At 38.5% G+C, this 24,776-nt stretch overlaps 1 protein-coding gene across 1 annotated transcript in view; it reads left to right on the top strand.

Annotated features, from left to right (window-relative positions):
* The window catches only part of INPP4B (inositol polyphosphate-4-phosphatase type II B), a 501,415-nt gene that overhangs the window by 164,229 nt on the left and 312,410 nt on the right, over positions 1 to 24,776 (top strand). Inside the window, exons 6-7 of the mRNA XM_008685432.2 lie at positions 6,019 to 6,137; positions 8,143 to 8,259. Coding sequence (XP_008683654.1) covers positions 6,019 to 6,137; positions 8,143 to 8,259 — 236 coding nt within the window. The remainder of the gene's footprint in view (positions 1 to 6,018; positions 6,138 to 8,142; positions 8,260 to 24,776) is intronic.

The raw sequence follows: 24,776 nt of genomic DNA, 5'->3' as shown, positions 1-24,776 counted from the left end.
AAAGCCCTGTTTGTAAAAGGCTGCTTTTTTATTCAAGATCCCCCATCCTCAGTGCCCTGGCCTTTTTTGCCCTTGAGGGGCATGGGTTTATCTCTTCCATTTTCTCTATGAAGAGTCTGCAGAGGGTACAAGGGGTAAGATTTCATCAAAGGAGAAGGTATGCTTCCATCAGGCTATATTGGGTTCTAGCTATAACATTTATTTTTAATTGCGAGGAAAAGACAACTTATGAGCATGTGCAGTCTTCCTTTTTGATGAAGGAAGTATACAGAGCAGAGGAGCAAGCCTTTCCATAAGCCATTGGGACATCTCAGGGGTTAAGATAATGCTTCCCTGTGAGCCATCGCTCTCTATATAAAGGAACACTAACCCCCCACCTAAACCCCTGCTCACAGCGTGAGTTGACCATTTACATGTAGCTCAGCTGCGGGGCAGACAGCATATAAAGCTTCTGTTATTTTTGGCTTCTTTTTTGGAAGTGCCTAGTCCAAGGTTTGTTTATTTATTTATTTATTTATTTATTTATTTATTTATTTATTTTTAAAGATTTTATTTATTTATTCGACAGAGATAGAGACAGCCAGCAAAGAGGGAACACAAGCAGGGGGAGTGGGAGAGGAAGAAGCAGGCTCATAGCAGAAGAGCCTGATGTGGGGCTCGATCCCATAATGCCGGGATCACGCCCTGAGCCAAAGGCAGACGCTTAACCGCTGTGCCACCCAGGCGCCCCTCCAAGGTATATTTAACAAGTGTAAGTATGCATCTGATTTCACAGAGGGCAACATATTAATACCTATGATTTCTGAAATTAACAAATAATCCAGTAAAAGATTTTAAAACATTTTTATTTATATGAAAACAAGAAAATACCCCCCCAAAAATCACAGCTATAAATTTAATAGAATGCTTTTACTGAAAAACCAGAAGGTTACACAAAATTAGGACCAACCTGGAATATCTTAAGCATATAACTACCATAAGAATATTGGATAGATAAAATCCATTTTTGTGTTGAACCATAACTATATTCATATTAATGTTAATAATAAGAATGTGCCTAGCATTCTAAATACACTGCTTCATATAATCTTTACAACAAATCTATGAAATATGTCCTTTTACGTCCATTCTAAAGATTAAAATGTAGAGACTCAAAGAGATAATTTATCCAAAGTCACATAACCCCTTAGGCTGGATCCAGCTTTCAAATATAGTGTTATCTTGAGTGCTTGAGTGAAAAAGTCATTCCTCTATGTTCTTTATGCTACACTGTGTGGTTTCTCCCCCAAGCCTCACTTTCTTTTGCTAATGTAAGAACAGAAAATAGAGATGTGGAAATTCCTGTCAAAGTCCCCGGCCCCCGTCTCCTTTGCTTGTGGCCATTGCTTTGTTCTGGAGGAAAGAGTATAAACTTTGTTAGATGCCACTAACACTGAATGGCAAGAAGAGAAGTGAAATGGAGTGAGGCAAGAAAAGTGATCTGACTTTAAAGAAGAAAGAGTTCTTAAGAGAAAGAGAGAGTTGCTAGGAGTCAATTGTGAATTCACAGTATCCCGGTGGCTCCTGCCCCTGCTCTTATGAAAGCCTATGGCAGGCATCTCTGCTCATTTGCACACTCCATATCAAATGCAGGTCCTAGAACGTTAGGATTTGGTCAAGGCTGCTGAATTCGAAGGCACTTGAATGAATAGTTGTGTTCTACTTCTGATGATTATTGCTGGGACTGAACTCTTTGATAGCAGAGTCTAGAGACAGTTTGAGGCTTCCAGCCAAAGTTGGCTAGAATGATGACAAGGCTGTGTGGACTCAAGAGAGTTGACGTGATTTAGAAATGACCGCTGAATGAAACAAAAACTGATATTTTATGAAAACAGTATTTCTGCATAGAGAGAATATTTAACTTAACAAGAACTCTGCAGACCCTGCCCCTTAGCTCCTGGACCCTCGTATATTAGAACTACAGGAGCGAAAGATGATCTGTGCTATCTTCCTAAGATGCCAAGTAGTAGCTTGGAGCATCTCGAGCAGAGGTTAGAAACCTCTGGTCCTTAGGCCAAATCTACTCACAGAAGTATGTTGTGTGGTTCTTACAGCTTTAGCCTACACAGTGACTGGGATTTCAAGCCCCAGACAAACCCTCAAATCAAGCCACAGTGGGTTTTCATTTCTTCGGGCAATGAATTTGAATAGAGGTCCCCTCTGTTAATACAGCATAGGCTTTCCAGTTTGCTCAGTGCCTAGGCCTCCCCCCAGATATCGAAGCTCCATTTATTTTTATCCTTGCATGCATACTGAGGATTCCCTTCCATCGAGTGAGAGCTGTCTCCTGTATGAATCCGAGCTGGGGATGAGGCTGGGCATCTCATTCAAAGCACTGGCAGTAGAAGGTGAACCCTCATGTTGCTAGTTACTATAGAAAAGTTAACGGGAAAAAAAAAAAAGGCTCAGAGCTCTTTTATATTTTTATTTTATTTTTATTTTATCTTTTTTAAAGATTTTATTTATTTATTTGAAAGAGAGAGAGAGACAGCCAGCGAGAAAGGGAACACAGGCAGGGGGAGTGGGAGAGGAAGAAGCAGGCTCCCAGCAGAGGAGCCCGAGGTGGGGGCCCAATCCCAGAATGCCAGGATCACGCCCTGAGCCAAAGGCAGGCGCTTAACAACTGTGCCACCCAGTTTATTTTTTAAATAAAAGTTTTATATTATAGATTTTTAAAAAATACTCATTACTTCTATATTGCTATTTTTTCCCTTTTCAGTAAAAAGTAAAACAGTCTATTCAGTGGACGCAAGAACCCTTGAATCCCAACCTATCAGCGTCTTCTATATGTAGTCTTCTGGACTTTGGGAACCTTTTTAAATAGCTCAGTCCAAAACAAAACCAGTAAAATATATATATATATATATATATATGAATGATTTCAGAGAGGCATTTATTAACTACCCATTTAACTCAAGAAATTCTTAAATGAATAAAACAAAACAACAGAAGCAAACCCCAAAGCACTCTTTTAGTCTTATGAGTTGAGAAAGGCCATTTATACAGAGCAGAGTTTTGTTCGGGTAATGGGCAGTAGTTGGAAGACTGAAAAATAGAGTTTCCAGGCTTCTTTATTAGCTACCAAACAATTCGTATGCGGGTTAGACTTTATAGTGATCAAATGAGTAGTATCTCCATGAAGCAATCCAATCCAATCACTCACCGTTTATCACCCCTCCAGTGGGACAGTTTCAGTATGTATAGAGCCATGGGGTGTATGGGTTTCACTATATGAAATGCAATGACTCATGCACTGGTTTGGTATTTACAAAGAAATATTGGACCTGGTGACAGCGTTTAAGGAGGTATCTGAATATGACTGAGTCAATAAAAAAACATTTTACAAAATAATAAAACACTAAATATTGGTAGATGTTGATATTCACATAGGTAAATATTAGTATTATAATACTGGTAAACTTTATTTTACGTAAAAAAGTCCATTAATAAAAAGGGGCTAATGTCTTTTTCAACTCCACCCTAAGAGACAGGAAAACAGAAGAAGACACTCCATGAAGAAATGGAGTGTCTAAGAGTTTGTGACTTAACATCACGTAACTAAAAAACAAGGAATGTGGGAATAGAGCTCAGGAGTTCTGAATGATCTCAGGGTCTTTTCATGATACCCTCCTGCATCCTACTGAGAGAACAGAAAATCCTCTGGGCTGTTGGGAAGAAAAGAGATATGCGCTGCCCAAGACACAAGTTTAGTTTTTGTTTTCTATGTCTGTTTTTAAATATAGAATATAGAGAAATACAAAATGCCCGTTATTGCTGTTTTTGCTTCTTCAGTATTGGGATATCTGTAAATTGGGTTGGACAGAGGATTTAAGTTTGATGAAGATTTTCTGTTTTTATTAGGAGTGAGTCTGAGAGTTTCACTGATAAAATGGAGAATAGCTGCTCACTTCTGGGAAATAACCACAGCCCACAATCGAGCCTGATAAGAAATCTGAAAAGGAGTAACTCATTTTGAGCAAAGGTGTCATAAGCTCATCAGGTAGAGATGAGGCTACAACCGGGAAGAGGGCAAGAGGCGTGTGTTTGAAGTGAAAAAACTTCAGCTTTAAAATCCAGGGACAGATACAGTCAATATCAGTAAGTGGAGAGAAAGCTGTACGCTCTGAGCAGAAAACCAAGCGAATGAGGGATGAAGTTAAACACATTCATAAGGCAAGTAGAGGAAATGATCAAAGTAACCACCGAAGAACAGTAAAGTCTAAATCTAGCTTTTTTTTTTTCCTTCCGGAGATATGTTGACATTGAAACCTCGCATCAGTTTCCTAAAACTGTAGATCTCTTGGGTCAGACAATAAAGAATCATGGCAGTGGGTCTTCCAAAGAGAGATGCCATTGTGTAGGAGAGGAATTCAGTAAGCCAGGAAAAGAAATAGAGCTAATGGGGAATGATGTAAACAAACCACCAGGGTTGTAGTAATGGGAGTGTGAGTGCTTACTATTTCTAAGCCTCTAGCTCTTAATATGTAAAACTGAAATAGTAAGTCAAAGTTCTGTGTTGAGAAATCAAAAGATAATTAGCAAAATGCCTCAAAAATCAGGAGGGCTAAATAAACTATAGCTGTTACTTTTTCCACATATGCTCTCCTAAGCTCTCCTGCATTGATAGAGGCATTTAAATAGAGGTGGTTTAAGGAAGGAAAAATCATGACAAAATACCATGCAGGAATAAAAGGATCTCCAAGTCTGGCAAGAAGAGTTAAGAAGGTAAAAAATTTTGCCCAGCATTGCCTAGCTAATAGAACTAGGCAAAAACCAGACCTATTTGGTTCCAAAGCTCCTGCTTTTTCCTCTATCCCATTCTGCTTCTATAAACGAGATATCTGTAAGCCACTGAGAGGTGATAATTGCATTTAAAATTTCCTTTGCTTTCAAGTTTCGGATTTAAGCCGTAGTGCCTCGGTCTCAGTGGATGAAGGTCCTGTAAATTGGGGCAGTGGCAGAGCATAGTTTAAATGCACCCCTCCTTCTGTCCCTTCCTGCAGCAGTCAGAAGTGTGGGGTAAGGATGATACAGAGTCCTGCACATTCTCACTAAGGATCTAGATCCCAGTGTCCTCCCAGCCTGCCTTAAGCTGCCAGCTGAGCCTAACTTGAACCCCCTCTGGTGAGGACACTTTGCATCAGACTTAGCCATCCAACTCCAGGTAGTAAAACTACTATTTCAAAGCCAGGGGACAAGAGATGTTGGACATGATGCAAAGGAATATATTTTTGGATTTTTCCCCCCAAACTGTGGGGATGGTATGTGGGAGGAGAAAATATTCAAGTAAATATGGTATGGTGCTGAGAGTCTGTAATATGAGCCTGGTGTCTCAAGAGAGTTCTTACATTTGTGGCCCCTGGGCAAGAATTAACCCATCCTTATTCCACATTTCTCGTCCCAGACTTGGCTGGAATCCCAGACAGAGGGCGTTTCTAACCCCTCCTCTGCGGCTCGCCTGTGGCTTGTGCGCTGCTTGGGTAGGGTAGCCCCTCTGCCCAGTTTCTGTCGCTGTGTTTGCTTGTAGCCAACAGACTGGTAACGACCAAGAGTGCATTGGTACGTTTGAACTACTCCCGCCAATGTCAATAAGGAACAGCATGAAGTTTCCCGGATATAGCCCGACTCAGCTTACTTTGTCTAGAGTGTGAATTGAAGCGCAGGGTTTAATGACTAATTAAGTCTCTCAAGTCCCTGAGCTGTGTGTGCAGAGTCACACGTTAGAGCTGGGATCCCAGGGCGGCCGAGACGAGCAGGAGCGGCAAATGTGGTCAGTGGAAATGAACTCTCAATGCAGCTCCGCAGCACGTGACTTCCTATTTCTGTAAGGTACTTCCAAGGGACTTCCTCTGTAAAAATCAGCCGGAGTCCCAGGAGATTTCCTTCAGCGCCGTCGCTAAGTTTACTTCCAGCTCGGGACAGAACTTTTCCCTGAGACACCGTGTTAGTTTTTCTTTCTCTTTCTGCTGTCATTGCCAGCATGCAAGGATCTTGTGGCCCCCGTTCGTGATCGGAAGCTGAATACACTGGTGCAGATCTCCGTGATCCACCCCGCGGAGCAGGCTCTGACAAGATACTCAAGCACGGAAATTGTGGAGGTGAGCGAGCGCGCCCCGTGCCTGCCTTCCTCTGCCCTGCTCTCGCCTTCTCAGCCTCTCCGTGGGTTTGAGCAAACAGCTGAAATAAGTTCGTTCATGGCCTGTAGCTATGCTAGGTTCCTGTCCTCTGTCATTTAGGAAAGCATACCTGAGGTTATTAAGCATGCATTGGTAACTTACCAGAATAAACAGATGAGAGAAGAGCTTTTTTCATAAGAGACCTTGTTTTTCTTTAGTAAATAGAAAAAAAAATCTCACTTTGACTCCTTAAATAGCTCACCAAGTAGAGAAATATATATATATATATATATTTAATTAAATGTAATGAATACTTAATTTGGGAGGAATACAAGAGAGTCATTAAGTACCCGCAGAGAAGTCAAGTGTTCTCGCACTTTTCATTTTTTCCTGTGTTCTTCAGTCTGCCCCTGGAAACTTTATATTCTTTGCTATTTGTGTGTGTCTTTTTAAAGTACCATGTTTTTCAAAGAAAGGTAGATGATTAATTTGAGAAACTGTAATGTTTCTAGCTAAAGGGTGTAAATATTACTCATCAGATGAGAGATTTCCTATTTACATTTATTGTTACTAATATAACATTCGAAATGTGTCGGGAGGAAACTTGTTATTGTATTGGATCAGATTCAAAAGAGGAAGTGTTTCCCTTTTGATTATTTTGTTCTCATCAGGCATATTTCACGAACTTAGTGAATGAGAAATACTGGAACATCTGGGGCTACAGAAAGTGTACTTAAACTCCTTAGCGCTCCGTGCCTTTTTGCAGACTTGTAAGCCCTGTCTGTTTTGACTGAGGAGTTTCTCTGTAAAGAACTAAGTAGTCTACCCCAGACCAGGTTTGCTCAGTGCTGGCCTGGGCCTGGCCACCGGAGTAAATGATTCAGACTGAACTCGACTCATTTCTCTGATGGGAATGACCCGGATCCTGCATGTAGCCTTGAGTCTGTCTGCCCTTGGGACACTTTAGGTGACAATGCTGGTGTGATTTGTAGTTAATGCCGTAGTTGAATTAACAAAAACAGTGTCATTCATATAGCGAAAACTTGACTAATATTGTAAACTTGTTCATTTAGATTAAAAAAAATTCAAGTATTATTCCAGTTTAATTATTCATAAATTATTGCCAAAACTTAAAAGAAATGCTTTTGACACATTTCGGTTGTTCATGCTTGAACATACATCGCCGTTTGCGTCTGTTTCATTGACTGTCTTTTTCCAAAGTGTCTAACACGGAGCTGAGCAAAAAGTATTTGTTGAATAAAAGGAGAAAGAATGAATGACTAAATGAATAACTTGGGCTTTCAGAAACTCATAGGCACCTGGTTTACTGAATTCTAGCAAACATTGCAATGATATTGGGCAATATACATATTTAAATATAGATGTAAAATTTAATGTTGGATGTCAGCTCCCTCAAAATGAGTTCTGAGGCATTGAAATACCCCAGGCACTGCATCCTGAGCTAGCATTTTATAGCCCCAAATCCATCATATTTAGTTTCGTTCATTAGTTTTCAAATCGGTTTGAGGAAAAACACAGCCGAACATCTAAAAACAAATGGACATCATCAGAGCATGGCTTTGAACTGAATCATTACAGAAAGGAAGTGAATGGTTCTTTATGAGAAAATAGTTTCATTTTAATTTGATCAGTCAATATCTTAGATTATTTGCATGAATTTCAGGTTAAATCCATTGAATGTATTCTAAATGGACTGACAGCTGACCCTAAGGAAGGGTTGTGCATATAATGGAAGTAAATTGTTTTCCAGGCTATGAGCAGCTCTGACACTGATGAGGTGCCATTTACTATCACCAGCTCTATCAGTATTTGGGGCTGTGGGCCTTGCCGTCGCCCATGAATAGAACCATTTCCTAGAAAAACAACCAGACTCAGACACACGTTCTGCATTCTCCTGTGTCACTGCATGGGGCCAACTGCAGTTGCTGCTTTATTGAATCAAAGTTGTCTGCCTGTGCTGTTACAGGGAACAAGAGACCCACTGTTCTTGACTGGTGTCACATTCCCATCTGAGTATCCCATCTATGAAGAGACCAAAATAAAGTTAACAGTCTATGATGTCAAGGATAAGTCTCATGACACTGTAAGTACTTGTACTTATTTCTTTTTTGGGGGGGAAAGGAGTTATGCTTTTCCAAACTATTGGGTTTGGCTATAACTGGCATTTTTCAGAGAGGGTATTTATAACTGTGTTTATGCTTGTCTTACATTTATAGTTTGCTGAGGTTTCCCCCACCCACCCCTCCGCACCCAATTCATCTGGCTTAGTGCCAAATTGGCAATTGGTTAGGAGCAAAAAGCTTTCAGAACAGATTTTTCTCTTTCCCAGGAAGGCTGGCTTGATCTCTTGGTTTACCTTTCTGTTGTTTTAAGGAGCTGCTGAAGGAGTCATAGTGTGGGCAGAAGGCAAGTGGAAGAGATGAACTTCATATGCTGCTTCAAAACTTTCTAGATTTGTAATTCTTCTAAAACAGGAGGTTGATAAAGTGCTCCACTTTCACAGTTTATTGTGGATGAGACTGTGTAGAGAGACACTCCCTCTATTTTCCTGAAGTTGTTCCTGTCACCAAAGCAAACAGAGAGGGTAATGAGAAGCATTAGGCACACATTTTAATTGGCCTCCTTAACTGGAGGTCATGTAAAGCCCCGGTGGTCTTTTGTCCTAAATTCTTCAGTCTTCCTACAGAGTCTGACTTTTCTTCCACCTGAATCAGACTGCCTGGCTAGACAGTCAAGGACCCAGGCACTATTTCTAGAGGCCATTCTTAAAATTCCTGGACAGACGAGAATGCTGTTGGGTAGGTGCTGGGAAAGGGGTGGCTTGAAAGGGGCCCTCTCCTTTAAATCTCTCCTGTGCACATGAAGTTCTGCCTGTTTTCAAGGCAGGGAAGCTATGGCAGTGTTGATGATCAATAGTGAAGCACATGCCAGAGAAAATTGAACGCAGGGAGGCCTTTAGGTTCCGGTAGAGTTCCTGTTGAAGCTAAGCTCCTGTTGAAGCTGGACACAGAGTATCCTGCATACCTCGTCTGGGGAAAACATCACTCTAAACTCCACCCTCCTGTAGGTTATGGTTCAAATAGATCGTGGGAGGAGGTGATGCAACTGTGCAGGGGACTAGTAAGCAGAGAAATGATTAGGATGATGGGAACTGCAGGATTTTCTGTCCCTCCAAGCACACGATTAGAGTCAATCCCCCCCGGCAATCCCAAAGCATAGACAGGACAGAAAATGGCAAGGGCAGAGGTCCAGGAACACTATGTTGCAAAGATGCATGTTTCCCCTAAACTCTTGAGTTTGCGAAGTCCTTAGAAACATCAGAATTAGAAATATTAAATACCTAAGGTGTTCCTATCCCCTTTACTCTCCCTCATTTAAAATGTGCATGGATGTTAATGCTTTAGGGATAGATAATTAGCTTACTCATTAAATATGCTTTTTGTTGGCTTCTATTCTGGAAGCTAATTATTTAAGGTCCTTTAAAGACTTCCTTCCTTGATCAGAGGTGTCATCACATAAAAGTATTGGGTGAACTGGAATCCCTGCTATGAAATAAAGACTTGTGAAATTTGAACATACTTAAGTAATGCAACCAGCTTTCATTTACTAAGAGCTGTTAATTAAGGCATAACCCCTTCCTTAAAATAACTAACAATTAGCCCTGGTGATGGAAGTGTAAACAGAAACACAGTTTATTAATATGCTAATAGTCCCCATGGACATACAGTCTTTACCCTGGTGCTCGTTCTCTCATTTCTTAAGATTTTCTTTGGGGTAGAGGAGGGGGGAAGGGGAAGCAGGAAGTGGTTTTCAAGTACAGTTTATAGTTGTGAGCACCTAACAACCCAAAATATTTAAGATCATAGTACTTTTAAGGCCTAAGAAATGAGAAAATGTGTATGTGTTTTAGAAAATTAATGAACTATGTGCATGTATTTAAAAGTAGTTTAAATATTTGATCCTAGCAAATCATTGATCATGTTAGGCTGACCCAGAACAATGAGATTTTTCTACTGACTGAATACTAATGAGTTGAGTCAGATGACTAAGTTGCTTGCCCTTTCCATTTGATCATTACTTGGAATTCATTAGTCAAATAAATGTGTTACTTTGCCATTTCATATTCATCTGCGTACCTATTAATATTAGATATTTTTAAAGAGAAATGATAACCTTTCATCTGTGCCCTTGATACAGCTATTATGTAACTGGTGGTGGTTCTTGTATTCCTCTAAACATTGGACCTAAGATTGATTATCTCACTTGGTAACTTCAACAGATATGCAGTTAATCATTGTAACCAATGAGAAGAGTCTGTCCATTCAGAATGACTGTTGTTTCCTCCTACTACATCCTTCACTCTCCTCATTCACTATAGTAAGTCTTGCACTGTGGCAGATGGATAGATAATGCTTGGCAGGTGGGGTGGTGGGGTATGGTGGGTGACAGGGTCATTATAAAAATTAGAGTGACTTTTTTACTATTTTCCTCATCATGAGGAAATAATCTGTTTTCTCAGAATGCGTGGCTCTAACATCCAGCTGTTTGGTGGGGACTTCAAAGCTTGAAATTGAAGCCCATGGCTAGGATAGGAGAGCCCAAGTTCAAACAGCGAAGCTGGTATCTTCTGGATATATACTGGTTGTAGGCTCTATTTTAAACTTCCTGGAAACTGAAACAACATAGACACAATTGTTTTTAGCACATTGCTCACAGTGTTCAGCTCTAGGGAATCAGGCTGGGACTATGGGTCTTTCATATGTTACAGAAAAAACTGGGAGGAAGGTGAAATTTATATAGGAAAAGAACATCGCCATCAAACTTTGTCTTTTTCCCTTCCTTCCCAAGCAGCTGGTATTTGGGGAGATACTGAACAAGGCTCTTTCAACACCACACCAAGGATAGTCCTCAATCTGCAAACATATAATGAGGTCACAAAATTGGTCTTGCTCATGGTAGAAATTTGAATTTCTATGCATTTTGCAGGAGTACACATTGCTTCATTTGTTCTGTCCGTAGAGTTAATAAATGTTTGCTGTATCCCCAACTTGTTAGATGCTTAGTTTATAGGACGGAGTCCTGTGTCCAGTAGATACAGACATTTCTCAGGTGAGGATATATGTCCTAAGATATTTTTTACTGCCAGTTACTAGTGACTCTCCATTTGTACTTTTCAGGAAAAAGTGACCTTGTCAAGACTGGATGTAAATTTATTACATTTGTGTGAGTTATATGTCCAAGGCAATTTATTTCTAGTACAATTCCAGTTAAGTTTTGTGTGTTTTTCTGTGGGAAAGAAATTCATTTACATTTAGTATACTCCGACTTGGTTTGATTTTCTCCACTAACTTCTTAGAAGGTTAGGTCTAATTACACTCGTTGAGATACAAATTCTGTAAACTTGCCTTCTCTTTGTAGAAGATATGGTGCAGCCGGTAAGGAAAAGAAATTGATACTATTGATCACTAAGCACATACCAAGTACTGTGTTTAACATGTTATACATGGTTTCTTCTTTAATCTCCAAAAAATTCTTTGAGGGAAGTATTACCTTGCCTATTTTAAAGATGAAGAAATTGAGATTCTGAAAACTAAGTAGCCCAAGTCCAAGATCCTTTCTTCTGTCCAGGGTACACAGGTTGTTAGGATCACCCTCACTTTCACTCCCACACGATGGTATTTTTACTTCAGCTGATGCTTTAAAAGCATTCTTCAGTAAGATCTTCAAAATTGATAATTGAGAAAAATATGTCAGTATGCCCGTATAGGGGGAAAAAACATAATCAAGATTTTTAAGCACTTAGATTAAGCATGTATAACTAATTGCAAATGTCTGAAGAAGTTTTATGAAGTAGCCAACTAGTATTCATAAAAGAATAGCTGTTATTACCTGTTGTAAAATGGTTACGTTTACGTCTTAAACTTTTTCTTCTGTCCCCCTGGACCTCTCCTTTTGTGTATACCGCATGGTCCTCTCAGCTTGTTGGTTCACTTTGCCTTTTGCAATGCTTGGTCTCCACTGTAACATAATTTGCAAGGGGAGTTACTAATTCCATATAGAAATAGTTCAGTGTTCTAAGATATTGCTGCCCTTCATAAATAATTTCACTTCCTTTCTATCTGTTGATCAAGGGTGTATATTTACAAAGAGGGTATGTATATTTTAGTGAGGCATAATTTACATATAACAAAATGGACAGATTTAAAGTGTTCAGTTCAATGAGTTTGATGGTTGCATATGGCCACATAACCTCTACCCAATGCAAGATATAGAACATTTCCATCATTTCAGAAAGTTCCTTTGTGCCCTATTCTGGTCAATCGCCACCCCACATACTCTGAGGCAACCACTTTTCCATATTTACCAACGTGGATTTGTTTTGCTTGTTGAAATTTATGTGAATAAAATCATGCAATATGTGTTATCTTGTGCTCGGTATCTTTAGCTCAACGTATTTTTGAGGTTCATATATGTTGCTGAATGGTATTTTTACTGAATGGTATTATGTTGTAGTGATACAACAGTTTATTCATTCTCTTATTTACATTTCTCTACATTTAATTACTTACAGCTTTTGACAACAATGAAAAAGTGTCTATGAACATTCGAGTACAAGTATTTGTGTGGATATTTGTTTTTATTTTGGGAGGTAAATACTGAGGAGTTAAAATTGTTAAGTCATAGGGCAGATGCAAGTTTAACTTTTCTAGGAACTTCCAGCTGTTCTTCAAAGTTATTATATGACTTTATTCTCCTACTCTTCTTTCTGTGTGAGAGTTCTACTTAACCCCACCAATGATGATATTGTCAATCTTTTTCATCTAGCATTCTAGTGGGTATCAAGTGGTTATCTTCTTGGGTCTTAATTTGCATTTTCTTGATGACTAATTCTGTTATGCACCTTTTCCTGTGCTTATTGGCCATCCATCTATCTTTTTTTTTTTTAAAGATTTTATTTATTTATTTGAGAGAGAGAGAGAGAGGAATAGAGGGAGAATGAGAGGGTGAGGGGCAGAGGGACAAGCAGATTACCCACTGAGCTAGGAGCCAAAGCAGGGCTTGATCCCAGGACCCTGAGATCATGACCTGAGCTGAAGTAAGACACTTAACTGACTGAGCCACCCAGAAACCCCTCTTTTTTTTTTTTTTTAATGACTTCTCTATCCAAGACTTTACCCTTTTTAAAAAGTGAGGTTTTTCATTGTTAATTTGTAAGAACTTTTCATATATATGGATGTAAGTGCTTTTATGAATATATGTGTTACAAAAAAAAAAAAGAAAAAGAAAAAGGATATGTGTTACAAGTCCCCTCTCCTCCCTTTGGCTTGCCTTAGAAGTTCCTTAATGATGTATTTTGTTGTTCCGAGACTTTAAATTCTGAGTAAGTTCAGTTTATCAGTCTTTTCATTAGTGCTTTTTGTGCCCCCCCAAAGACCATTATGCCTTAGGTCATGAGAATATTCTCCAGAATCTTCCTTCAAAATGTTTTATTGTTCTAGTTTTTACATTTATGAATGAAATAGGAATCAGTTTTTTTCCCCTATGTAGATATCTAGTTATTGCAGCACTGTTTGTCAAAAATACTTTTTTCTTCACCAAATTTAGTAGGTGCCTTGAGTAGAAATTCAGTTGTCTACTGAGAGATGCAGATTTATTTTTCGATGATCTGTTCTGTTCCATTGATCACTTTGTCTAGCTTCATGACAATAACATGAGTATTGTAGCTTTGTAGTAAGTCCTGAAATCAGGTCATTTAAGTCCTCCATCTTTGCCAGCTTTGTTCTTTTTATCAAGGTTTTAATTTTTGTTTTGCCTATCCTAACAGCCTTAGTTTTGCCACTAGCTTGTCAATTTCTTCAAAAAGCCTGTTGGGATTTTGATTGGAATTGTGTTAAACCTATAGATCAATTTGGTGGGACTGAACATCTTAAAATATTGAGTCTGTGGATCTGTAAATATGGTAGGTATATCATTCCATTTATTTAGATATTTGAATTTTATCAGCAATATGTTTGTGTTCAAATCATTTGTGGTCATAATACATTTTAAGACAGGTATTTTTGGTAGTTTTGCAAGCTAACATACAAGGTATTTTTAAGTATATAATTTTAAACTCCTGTTATTAGATAGAAATACGATTATTTTTTTGTGTGTTATTCTTGTACCCTGCAGTCCTGTTAAACTTTACATGAGTTCTAAAGAACTTTTTTAAGACTCCACAGGGTTTTGTAAATATATGATCATGTTATCTGTGAATAATGAAATATTTATGTTTCCTTTTCCACTCAAAGTGCATTTTGTCTTTCCTTATTGCACTAGGTAGGTGCAATAGGACTTTCAGTACAATATCGATCAAAGTGGTAACAGTAGAAATTCTCATTTTGTTTCCAGACTTAAAGTAGAAGTGTTCAGTATTTCACCATTAAGTATGATCTTAACTGTAGGCTTTTCATAGATGTCTTTTATCAGATTGAGGAATTTCCCTCTATCCCCAAATGCCTGCGAGTTTTTACCATGAATAGTGTTGAATTTAGTCAGACTTTTTTCGTATATAGTGAGATGCTCAAATGTTTTTCTTACTTATTCTTTCAATGTAGTGAATTACATTAATTGTCTCTGAAAGTTAAACCAGCCTTGGATTCCTGGAGCAATATTTTCACTTTGTAGCAATCTCACCACTTTCTCAAGCTTCAGCCTAGTGTATGGGGAAATCAACCTCTGCTCTTCTGCCTTACATTGGAGAAAGCCCCGTGCAGCTCATTGGTGAATATCTCCACTCTCCTGCACATTGAAACGCCCTCCTTCAGTATGTGACTTTCAGCGGGAAGGAGTAGGTGGATGGATGCTATGGCTAGGGCTCCCCAGGATTCAAATCTCTCATGCCAGGTAGTATGTGCTCATTAAAAGTCCAACTGGTTTCTAAGGAATAGCCGCCTCCTCCTGCTGCTCAGCCAGGAATAATATGGGCCATGGGCATTTCTTCCTCCAGGAAGGGTCTGTCATTCCCTGCATTTCATTTCTCTTTGGTTTATTTACACCCTCAGTTTTCTGATGGGTTTAACAAAAACTGTGATTTTGTAGATTATCTGACTTCTTAGTGTTACTATAGGGGTGACAATCTCTTGCAAGTTTTTGCATCTTAACCAGAAGCAGAAGTACTACAAATTTAAGTTCTTTCTTTTAGCACTTATGCAACTTTGTATATATTTGCATTTCCATCTCCATCTTTTTCCCCTCCTCTGTAGTTTACATATCAAGTGCATTACAGTTCATGCTGCTCTTTACATTGTTTTTCCTTTTCTCTCTTATTCCTGTTCTCACTCTGCTACCATCTTCATTCGCACAGTACTCCTTCTGTATCATCTGTCCAGGCATTTTGTTTGTTTTGTTTTTTTTGTTTTGTTTTGTTTTGTTTTTGTTTGGGCTCCCACAATAGAGGAAAGAATATTCAATACCTCCTTACTTTCCATAAGAAAATAATGATGTTGGCATGGAGAAAGACTGGCTATTTGACAGTGAAATAAGAAAATTAATTGATTCATGAAGCAAAGTATGTTTCTTACAAAATCTTTTGACCTTAGCAGAGTGGCTGTTTGATTGTAAGGTGCCAACACCCTTATTTCATAGAGGTCAGCAGAACTGTACTTTGAGTATTTTCACACTTGGCTCTCTACAAATGTGTGAGTTTCAGAAACATTGTTTAACCCAATTAAAAAAAAATAGACAAAACAATAATACCTAGGATTAATTTGCCTTTTTGCAGTTAAAATAGAAATGATGAGGTAGGGCCACTTTTCATTCTCTTTTCAAAGCTGGGAAACTTAATGTTAATCACAAACATAGAGAAGCATAACTTACCCTGTGTTTCCTAATGGATTCTTATTCAACTGAGTCCTATCTCCATTGAACATTCAAGAATGGTAATTTTTTACTCTCTTAAGTTTTTGAGCAGTGAGCACTTTTATTTTTAAGAGTCATGAGATATCACTGGGAAGAGTGGTTGGGGGATAAACAGGGTAATTCTAGTTTGAGCATGTTGAGTCCACAAACTGGAATTTAGTCATGTGTCTATAAATCTAATTTGACGGGGGTTGCCCAGAAGTTTTAGGAAACTCTCTGATCTCTCACGATAAGGGAGCAGAAATTTAGGCAGTTAGATTTGACCTAAGGTTTGACCTAAGAACACAACCTATGTACATAGGGAGCACTTTAATACCAAAATCTGATGAATGTATTTTTAAGGCAATAACCAAATTTCCATTAAAAACAAAGGTACGTAAATTATAATTAGTATTCAATAGAGTTCATCTGTGTGGAAAAAGAAAAATATGATCTGAAAAGCAAAATGGTTCAATATCAGTATGTCTATCAACATGATCCATTTTATTAATAACTAAAGGAGAAAACTCATTTGATTCTGTCAATGGATGCTAAAGATACATTTAATAAATCTAGTGGCCCCATCTAATAAAAAAAAGAAATGGATTATATTATAGAAATATAATAAAAATCTATCCCAATAAGATAATATAAATGTTCTGGGGCACCTGGGTAGCGCAGTCGTTAAAGCGTCTGCCTTCGGCTCAGGGCGTGATCCCGGTGTTCCGGGATCGAGTCCCACATCGGGCTCCTCCGCTGGGAGCCTGCTTCTTCCTCTCTCACTCGTCTGCTGTGTTCCCTCTCTCGCTGGCTGTCTCTCTGTCACATAAATAAATAAAATCTTTAAAAAAAAAAAAAAAGATAATATAAATGTTCTAAACAACGAAATGCTAAAAATCATTTCAACTAGACACCACATTAACCACTCTCATCAATATTATTCAGCACTTTCTTAGAGGCTATAGAAAATACAATGAGAAAATTATATTACTTATACAAAACTTAGAAGGCAAGAAGCAAAACTGTCTCTCTATTGATATGATTAAAATATCTAGAAAGTCCAAGAGACTTTAGATAAAAACCAAATATGATTAGGTAGGTTGGTTGGTTATAAGATCAATATATTTAAAAGTCAATAACTTCCTTCTTTTATAGCATAAATTACATAGAAAAGTCTAAAATTTATTGAAGACTATAAAATAAGGTCTTTACCAATAGGAAAACTTAACTTGTGTTAGAAAAAATTATAATTACCATAGAAGAGAAATTGATCTAAATTTAATTTATAAATTTAATACAGTTGCAAATAAAATATCATAAGTATTCTTATGGAGAGGGTTTTGGGGGATTGGATAAAATGATCTTAAAATTTACTTTACTTTACTAAATCAATATCCAAGAACAGCCAAGAAAGTTTTTAAAAATAGTAAGATTTGCCTGATCAGGCATCAAAACAAAACATAATGAAAGCTACTGCAGTCAAATCTGTATGGTTTGATCATAGGAATGGACAAATAGAGAAGTGAGACAGAATATCAAATCCAAGAGCAGATTCCAGGATACATGATAATTAACTCCATGGGATGGTTTAACTTGGCAGGTAAAAAGAATGGATTGTTTAATACAAAAAGTATTGGTTAGATGACTACATTTTAGGTAGATTAATTAAGTATAGAAACTAAATTGTATTAAAGCTCTTATAAGATAGTTTAAAAGACTGTACAATCTAGAGGCAAGAGGTAGGGAAGGTTTTCTTAAGAATGGGAGTCCAGATAGGTTGGCATTTGACTCTATGGACATCTACACATTTTACACGAGAATATATGGCAAAAACGAGAAAGAAAAAGTAGATATGGACTATTATATGCAAGTCAGAGATTGGTGGATTAATCCCTGTATTATATAAAAAGTTCTTCCAAGTTTAGAAAAGCATATTTGAAGAGATAATCCTCAGAAAAATAAATTCAAATGACCAAGAAACATTTAAAAGTGTCGTAACTATATTTTCTTGGAAACACAAATTAAGATAGCAATGTGATCATCAATTTTTACTAACAAACTGACAAAAAATCTAAAGACCATTGCTGGCAGGGATGCGGGAAACAGTGTACTGTCCTGCACTGCTGATTTAATGTGAAATTTTACGACTTAAGAAAAAAACCAATATGCCAGCATTTATTAAAATAGAAAGTAAGTGTACATTTTGATTTAGCAATGTTACTCCTGGTTATTAACCTCTTAGAAGTAAAACACTTGTACTTGAGGATATATGGAAAAGGATGTTTGAGCATTGCTCAAATAGTGAAAAACCAGAAACAGGGTGAATGCCTATCAGTAGGGGAATGTGTGAATAAATTTTGGTGTGTCCAAATGAAAGATTATGAAGCCTTAGAAAAGGTGGTTGTAATTAATGGGAGCTCTAAAAGCAGGCTTGGAAGATTCAGGAGGGACTGCATAATTGAGAACAGCAAATGCCAAAAATAGTGTGTCATATAATTCCATTTTAAAAAATGCTAATAATGAAAAACGATTTTATATATGTTTGTGTGTTGTTTTTGTATTTAAGAAATGTACAATTGTGGATGACTGTCATGAGTATGTAGAAAATGTAGGCGGATGAAGGCAGTGGCTTGGGTGGGGGGAGGGGCCTGGATGATGAAGGCAGAGTAAAATAAGAGAAAAAGGAGAGCATTAAATAAAATAATAATGATCAACAGTCTTGCCAATGGATTTTCTGAAAGATTTCCTTATTTTTAATAAAATAAAATGAATGTAACTTTAAAAAATGACTGTCATTCCCATTACTTTTACACAAAATATGCCGTTCTAAGAGGAGTGCTGAAAGATTCAGTACAGGGGGTCTCAGGGGATCTGTGGGTTGTCCTGGATAAAAGGGAACTGCCACGAACAAGTGACAGCCCGGAGGAGTACTGGTGGGCACAGGGCCGGGGCTTCAGTGCCTGGGGAGATGGGAAGGATCACCGGTATGGACGGGAGGCAGCAGCTGATAATGTCACTGAGCCCCGTCAGAGCAGAAGAGGAGGAAAATGGCCATTGTCTACTTGATGAAAGCCCCTGGGAACTCCTCAAAACAATTAGGGGGTTCCTCGTAGGGGACCCTAGGATCCGCAGTCTCGGGGAAGTACCATCTTCCCATGCTACATTATAGACAGTAAGCTGTGCGATGCTTTCTGCTTCAAAGTAGATCTAGGAGCATAGCTCTTTCCAGCTCTTTCCAGCTGCTAAGGCCAGTCAAGGGATCTGATAACGGACTGCTGCGATTTGTGAGTCTAACTTGGACTCTGAGCTGAGTTATTTCTTCTTCAGTTTCTTTCCCTCATTCCTACCGTTTTCACGTACCTCCCAGTTGTTACCCTTTGTTCGGCGTCTTGGGCCTTCCGTGGCCGGCGGGCAGCCGGGTCTCCTTCACGCAGCGGCGGACTTGGCACCGCTGACGCGCAGGCGGAAGCTCGGTGAACACCCTCTGCGACGAGGGCCGTCCGAGCAACAGACCGACGTGGGCACCGAGGACACGTGTTTGGCTTCGGCTTCCCATTCTCTCTTGGTTCTGCAAAGCTGAAATGTGACGTGTTGCCAAAACATTTCTTCTGATGAGAAAGGAGCAGAAACTGGTGATTTAAAAGGTTAGACGGCTTCAGCTAGGAATAGCTTTTAATTACCGTAAGTTTATATGTGCGGCACAGTGGGAACAAAAGGAAATTCTAAAGAAACATAGGCTTTCCTTAGAGCCATTTGAATGGAATGATAATTACCACTAAGTTCAGGCTGGTATTTAAATTCATGTGAGAATTATTTTTAAACTTACGGAGAGGAGTCGTGTATACCAAGGCAGAAGGTGATGTCACGTCCTGAAAAATGGTAAGGGACATCTGTTTCCACATCACAAAGGCTTTCTTCTCATGTTGCCATGAGCCAGGTTACTTAGGTTTCATGACATTAAGTCAAGCTGTCTTTTAAGATGTGCTCATGGAAGTTGGAGCTAAGTGTTGAGGTGGCAGCTGTTCCTTGTATCGTGCCCTGAGGAATTCGGTGTGTGAGTTCACACAAATATTGGTCTTACATACCAACTTGGATAGTAGTTTTAAACCAGCCTTCGGAAGGCACTATGGATATTTGTTTAATCTGATATGGGATCTGTAGGGATAGTTACAATTTTAAATATTCCGATTTTTTTAAATTGCTATTTTGGTTATATGAAAAGGACAGATAGTCGTATTAGTGGTTTAAAATGTCTGAAAGCAGTTTCCCAAGAAAATCTTAATTGGATATAAACAAGAGCTCACCCACCTCAAATGGCAGCCATCCCCCATTCAGAGCATTTGAAGTAAGTATATGTTGTAGCTTTGTTTTTTCATTCCTGAATTTAAGTTGAGGCATAGTGAAATGTACATAGCGGCTTGCTCTGGTCTCAGGGCAGCAAAGAAACAGAGGCCTCATGACAGGCACTCTAGACAGTTGCATGTGTATTCACACATATACACAAAGTTTTAAATATGAATATGCACATTGAATAATATAAGGCTTTAAACATTAAGTAAGGCTTTAAAATTCCAGGATCAAGTTCGTTTGTTGCAAAAAAAAAAAAAAAAAAAAAAAAAAAAGCCAAAAATATCCTTAAGGCGATGCTAGTATTCAGAGAAATTTTCCTCTCTCTGTAAAGAGAACCTTTCCAGTTAGTGTGGCATATCTTTCAGATTCTGCTTCAGTGCCTTCTCCATTTTGCTTTCTCCAGCATACATGTGCGATACTTGCTTTCCCTAGGCCTTAGCTTCTTTGACCTTGAACTTGCATCTAAAGAAGTATCTGAGAAAAGACAATGCCAAACTGGAGATGAACTATTGCAATAAACCATAAGAGGCATCTGAAAATCCCACCAATGGATATAAAAACAAGATTTCTGAATGCTATTATGGGAAGATGCAGCGCACATAGTGTTGGAATGAACTATAGCAAGAACATTTTCAAACTGGGGATCAAGAATACAACACTTTGGGGCACCTAGGTGGCTCAGTTGGTTAAGCATCTGACTCTTGGTTTCAGCTCAGGTCATGAGCTCAGGGTCTTCGGATTGAGCCCCATGGGGGTGGTGTGCACTAAGCAGGAAATCTGCTTGAGATTCTCTCTCTTCCTCTCCCTCTGCCCCTCCCCACCCCTGCTTGCATGCTTTCTCTCTAAAATAAATAAGTCTTTTAAAAAAAGAATATAACTCTTAGACCCCGCAAGGATTCCATCTTAATTGGGATGCCACATTGAGAGCAAAGAACATAAAGTTAAGAACTGAAAGCTCTAATCTCAGATTTGCTACTTAGTTGTACGACTTTAGATAAGTTATCCATTTGGGGGTCAGTTTCCCCAGCTCTAAAATGATGATCCGTCCTGGTCTGACTACTACTCGAATAAAAATAGACTAACACATGTAAAAGTGTTTTGGAAACTAAAATTGTAGTAGAAAGAGAAGTATCATCATTACTTATGCAGGTACTCTTCAGATATTATTCTTGTACTCAGGACATTCTTTCCTGAGTGACATTGATGTATTTCCAAGAGAAGGAATGGTGGTTTCATGGTATCAGACTCCCCCAGGTTGACCATGTTTCCAGTGAACTGATGGGTCTGGGTATCCCAGATGTTCTTGTCTGGTGATCCGTGGCTGGGTGCAGAGCCTATGCTGTGCACCGGCCATGTTTCAGTGTGAAACATACCAACAGCAATGAGTAGGAATCTGTTTTTCTCTGTTGTTATTTTAGCATTTTATTAATCTGACACTCTGAAGTTTGGTACTCCAGCATTCATCCCCTGAGTGAGTGTGCCTTTCCAAAGGGGAGAAAAACTGAAAAAGATGGTTAGTACGAAGGCATGCCCACATTTTCCATTGTAGTCACTCTGATATTCTCCTTCTGGCTTGAGGTACAAATAGTGGTGCACCTGTGGGTCTGTCTTCTGAAACCACTGTGAAAAAGAATGTGAGAGAAAAAAAAACCCTCTTCTTTTTTAAGATTCACTTTCTAAATCATACTTATACCTGATGGACTGACCAGTGAATCACCTTGTCCCTCTTTTTCATTCTTCCAACTCTGAGTCATCATCCAGTTTGATTTTTGAAATATCATTCAAACTGCCTAAAATGAAAGGCTTTTATAGGATTCTTTGACCTTGGATGGAGCAGAAAGTAAAAAGCAGCGAATAAAGAATTTTTTTTCTACCTTCCTCACAAACTTACTTCATTTTCCTTCTAACGACATTTGTTAGACAAAAGATTAGCAGAATGTTTCTTCTCTAGCCTGACCTCATGAAATTCATGAATGCTTAACTAGATGAGATTGTTTGAAGAACTTCTGAGGCCATAGCCACCTAAAAATTGTGAAAAAAGTTTTTTTTTTCCCCTGTAAGGAAAATGGTTTAACCATTTAGACTCTCAGAAACATCAAAGATAGAGGAAAGTTTTGAGTGTTGTTTATTAATTAAACATCAGACCAAACTACAAGTGGTGTCATTGGATGGGAGATTAAAGAAGAGGATTATCTTACTTTATCCTAGCTGTACATAACACTTCATCCTTATAACAGTGCTAATTCTTTTTGGGACATCACAGAAAGTAAAGAACAAATAAATGACATAAAACCTCAATTACAAAGAATTCGTCCCTACAGTATCACATCTGATCCTCCTAGGAACCCTTTTGTATTACACAAGGCCCTGTTGTGTCAGGTAGCTGGAAAGTAAATCTAAACAATTTTCTGAGGGTCACATTGAAATCACCAGAATCTAAGTTTTCTGCTGTTGAATCCACTGGACTGTAGGAAGTTTCTCAGGAATGATATTAAGGTCTCTAACTCTTTTAATAACTTGAGTTGATGATAACTTTCAATCCATCCACTGCTGAGGATAATCACATCTATAAATATGGTGAATTCCTCTTTAAGTAGACCTTCAGTAAAGGAAAGAAGGGGACTGTACTTTTTGAAAGTTTGAAGGCACTGTGGATATCAAGAGTAACTACCTTGTATAATGCATCTGGCTCGTGGGGTCAATGTACCTGAGAACAGGTGCTAAAATGCCCTGATGGTCTTATGATTGTTCATTTCTATTTGGATAAGCATACCTTAGATCCCTATGTGATTGCTATGACCATTGTATGACAGTATTATTTGGTACCTGTCTCAGCTTAGCCAAGTTACAGAATGTGAGTCTTCAGTGTTGAAGAACTGACATCCAAAAGGAGCTAAGCTGTGTGGTCATCATGAGATCTTATCCTACGATGCTGATAATGTCAAGATAAAAATGGCCAAGTAAGGGGAAGAGCTATATATTTTAATGCTATTTCCTCTGATAAGTTCCTACAGATTATTTGCTATACTATGTTTAGTTGTGTCACAACTTATTAATTCACTTAAACATTTCTATACTTATTCTGTAAAAGGTTGCATGTATTAAGAAAGCATAAAGAGACGATGAATACATGGGCTTCTTTATAGCAATTTGATTTTTGTTACGATAAATTTGACAGGCGGGTGGGATATCCATGTGGAAATATCTAAGCAAGCATTTGGAAATAGGCGCTTGGAATTAAAGGAAAGTGACAAGATCTATATTGTCTAGAAATCTCTGCTTAACAGTAGGTCAAATAATTATTCCTAATTTTTTTTCTCACACAGCAAATGGGAAAGGTATAATACCATTGGATTCTGTCCTTTTTACATTAGGAGAGCAGCTCTGACCCAGACTCTTTCTTATACCTCATTGACTACAGTTGTATCCTGTGGTCTCAGTAATAGCAAGGGAAGCTGATAAAGCAAGTATCCGTTCTTCCAAACTTTCTGTATTGGAATGTGCAAAAAAGAAGCTACTTGGAAATGACTTTTGAAATTAGTCAAGTAACCACAAGATTTGGAACAAAGATTTGAAAGACATCCCTACAGAAGTGGTCTTTGAAAATGATAGAATCAAGAAAGAAAAAAGGAGAAAATGATCAAAGTCAGAAACTTGGGGATACTGACATGAAGAATGAGAGTTGATCAGGTTTCAGTAAAAAGGTGAAGGGGTGCCTGGGTGGCACAGCGGTTAAGCGTCTGCCTTCAGCTCAGGGCGTGATCCCAGCGTTCTGGGATCGAGTCCCACATCAGGCTCCTCCGTTATGAGCCTGCTTCTTCCTCTCCCACTCCCCCTGCTTGTGTTCCCTCTCTCACTGGCTGTCTCTATCTCTGTCAAATAAATAAATAAAATCTTTAAAAAAAAAAAAAAAGGTGAAGAGCAGGTGACTCAGTCGTTTGAGCATCTGACTCTTAGTTTTGGCTCAGGTCATGATCCCGTGGGTTGTAGGATGAAGCCTTGGACTCAGCGAGGCATCTGCTTCATATTCTCTCCCTCTGCTCCTCCCTGAACTTGGGTGCACTCTCTCTCTCTCTTTCTCTCTCTCATAAATAAATAAATAAATAAATCTTAAAAAGAAAAGGTAAAAAGTCACCTCTCACCTGGAAGAATGGCTACTGTAAAAAAACAAACAAATAAAAAAAGAACAACAACAGAAAATAACAGGTGTCATTTCTCCATGGCTAAGATGTGGAGAAATTGGAACACTTGTGCACTCTTGGTAGAAATGCAAAACAATGCAACTGCTATGGGAAACAGTATGGAGGTTCCTCAAAAAATTACAAATAGAATTACCATGTGATCCAGCAATCCCGTTTCTTGTTTCCAAAA

The sequence above is a fragment of the Ursus maritimus genome, unplaced genomic scaffold, assembly GCF_017311325.1.
Source record: "Ursus maritimus isolate PB19 unplaced genomic scaffold, ASM1731132v1 scaffold_11, whole genome shotgun sequence".
Classification (NCBI taxonomy): Eukaryota; Metazoa; Chordata; class Mammalia; order Carnivora; family Ursidae; genus Ursus; species Ursus maritimus.
This window is presented reverse-complemented; position numbering and strand designations above follow the sequence as displayed.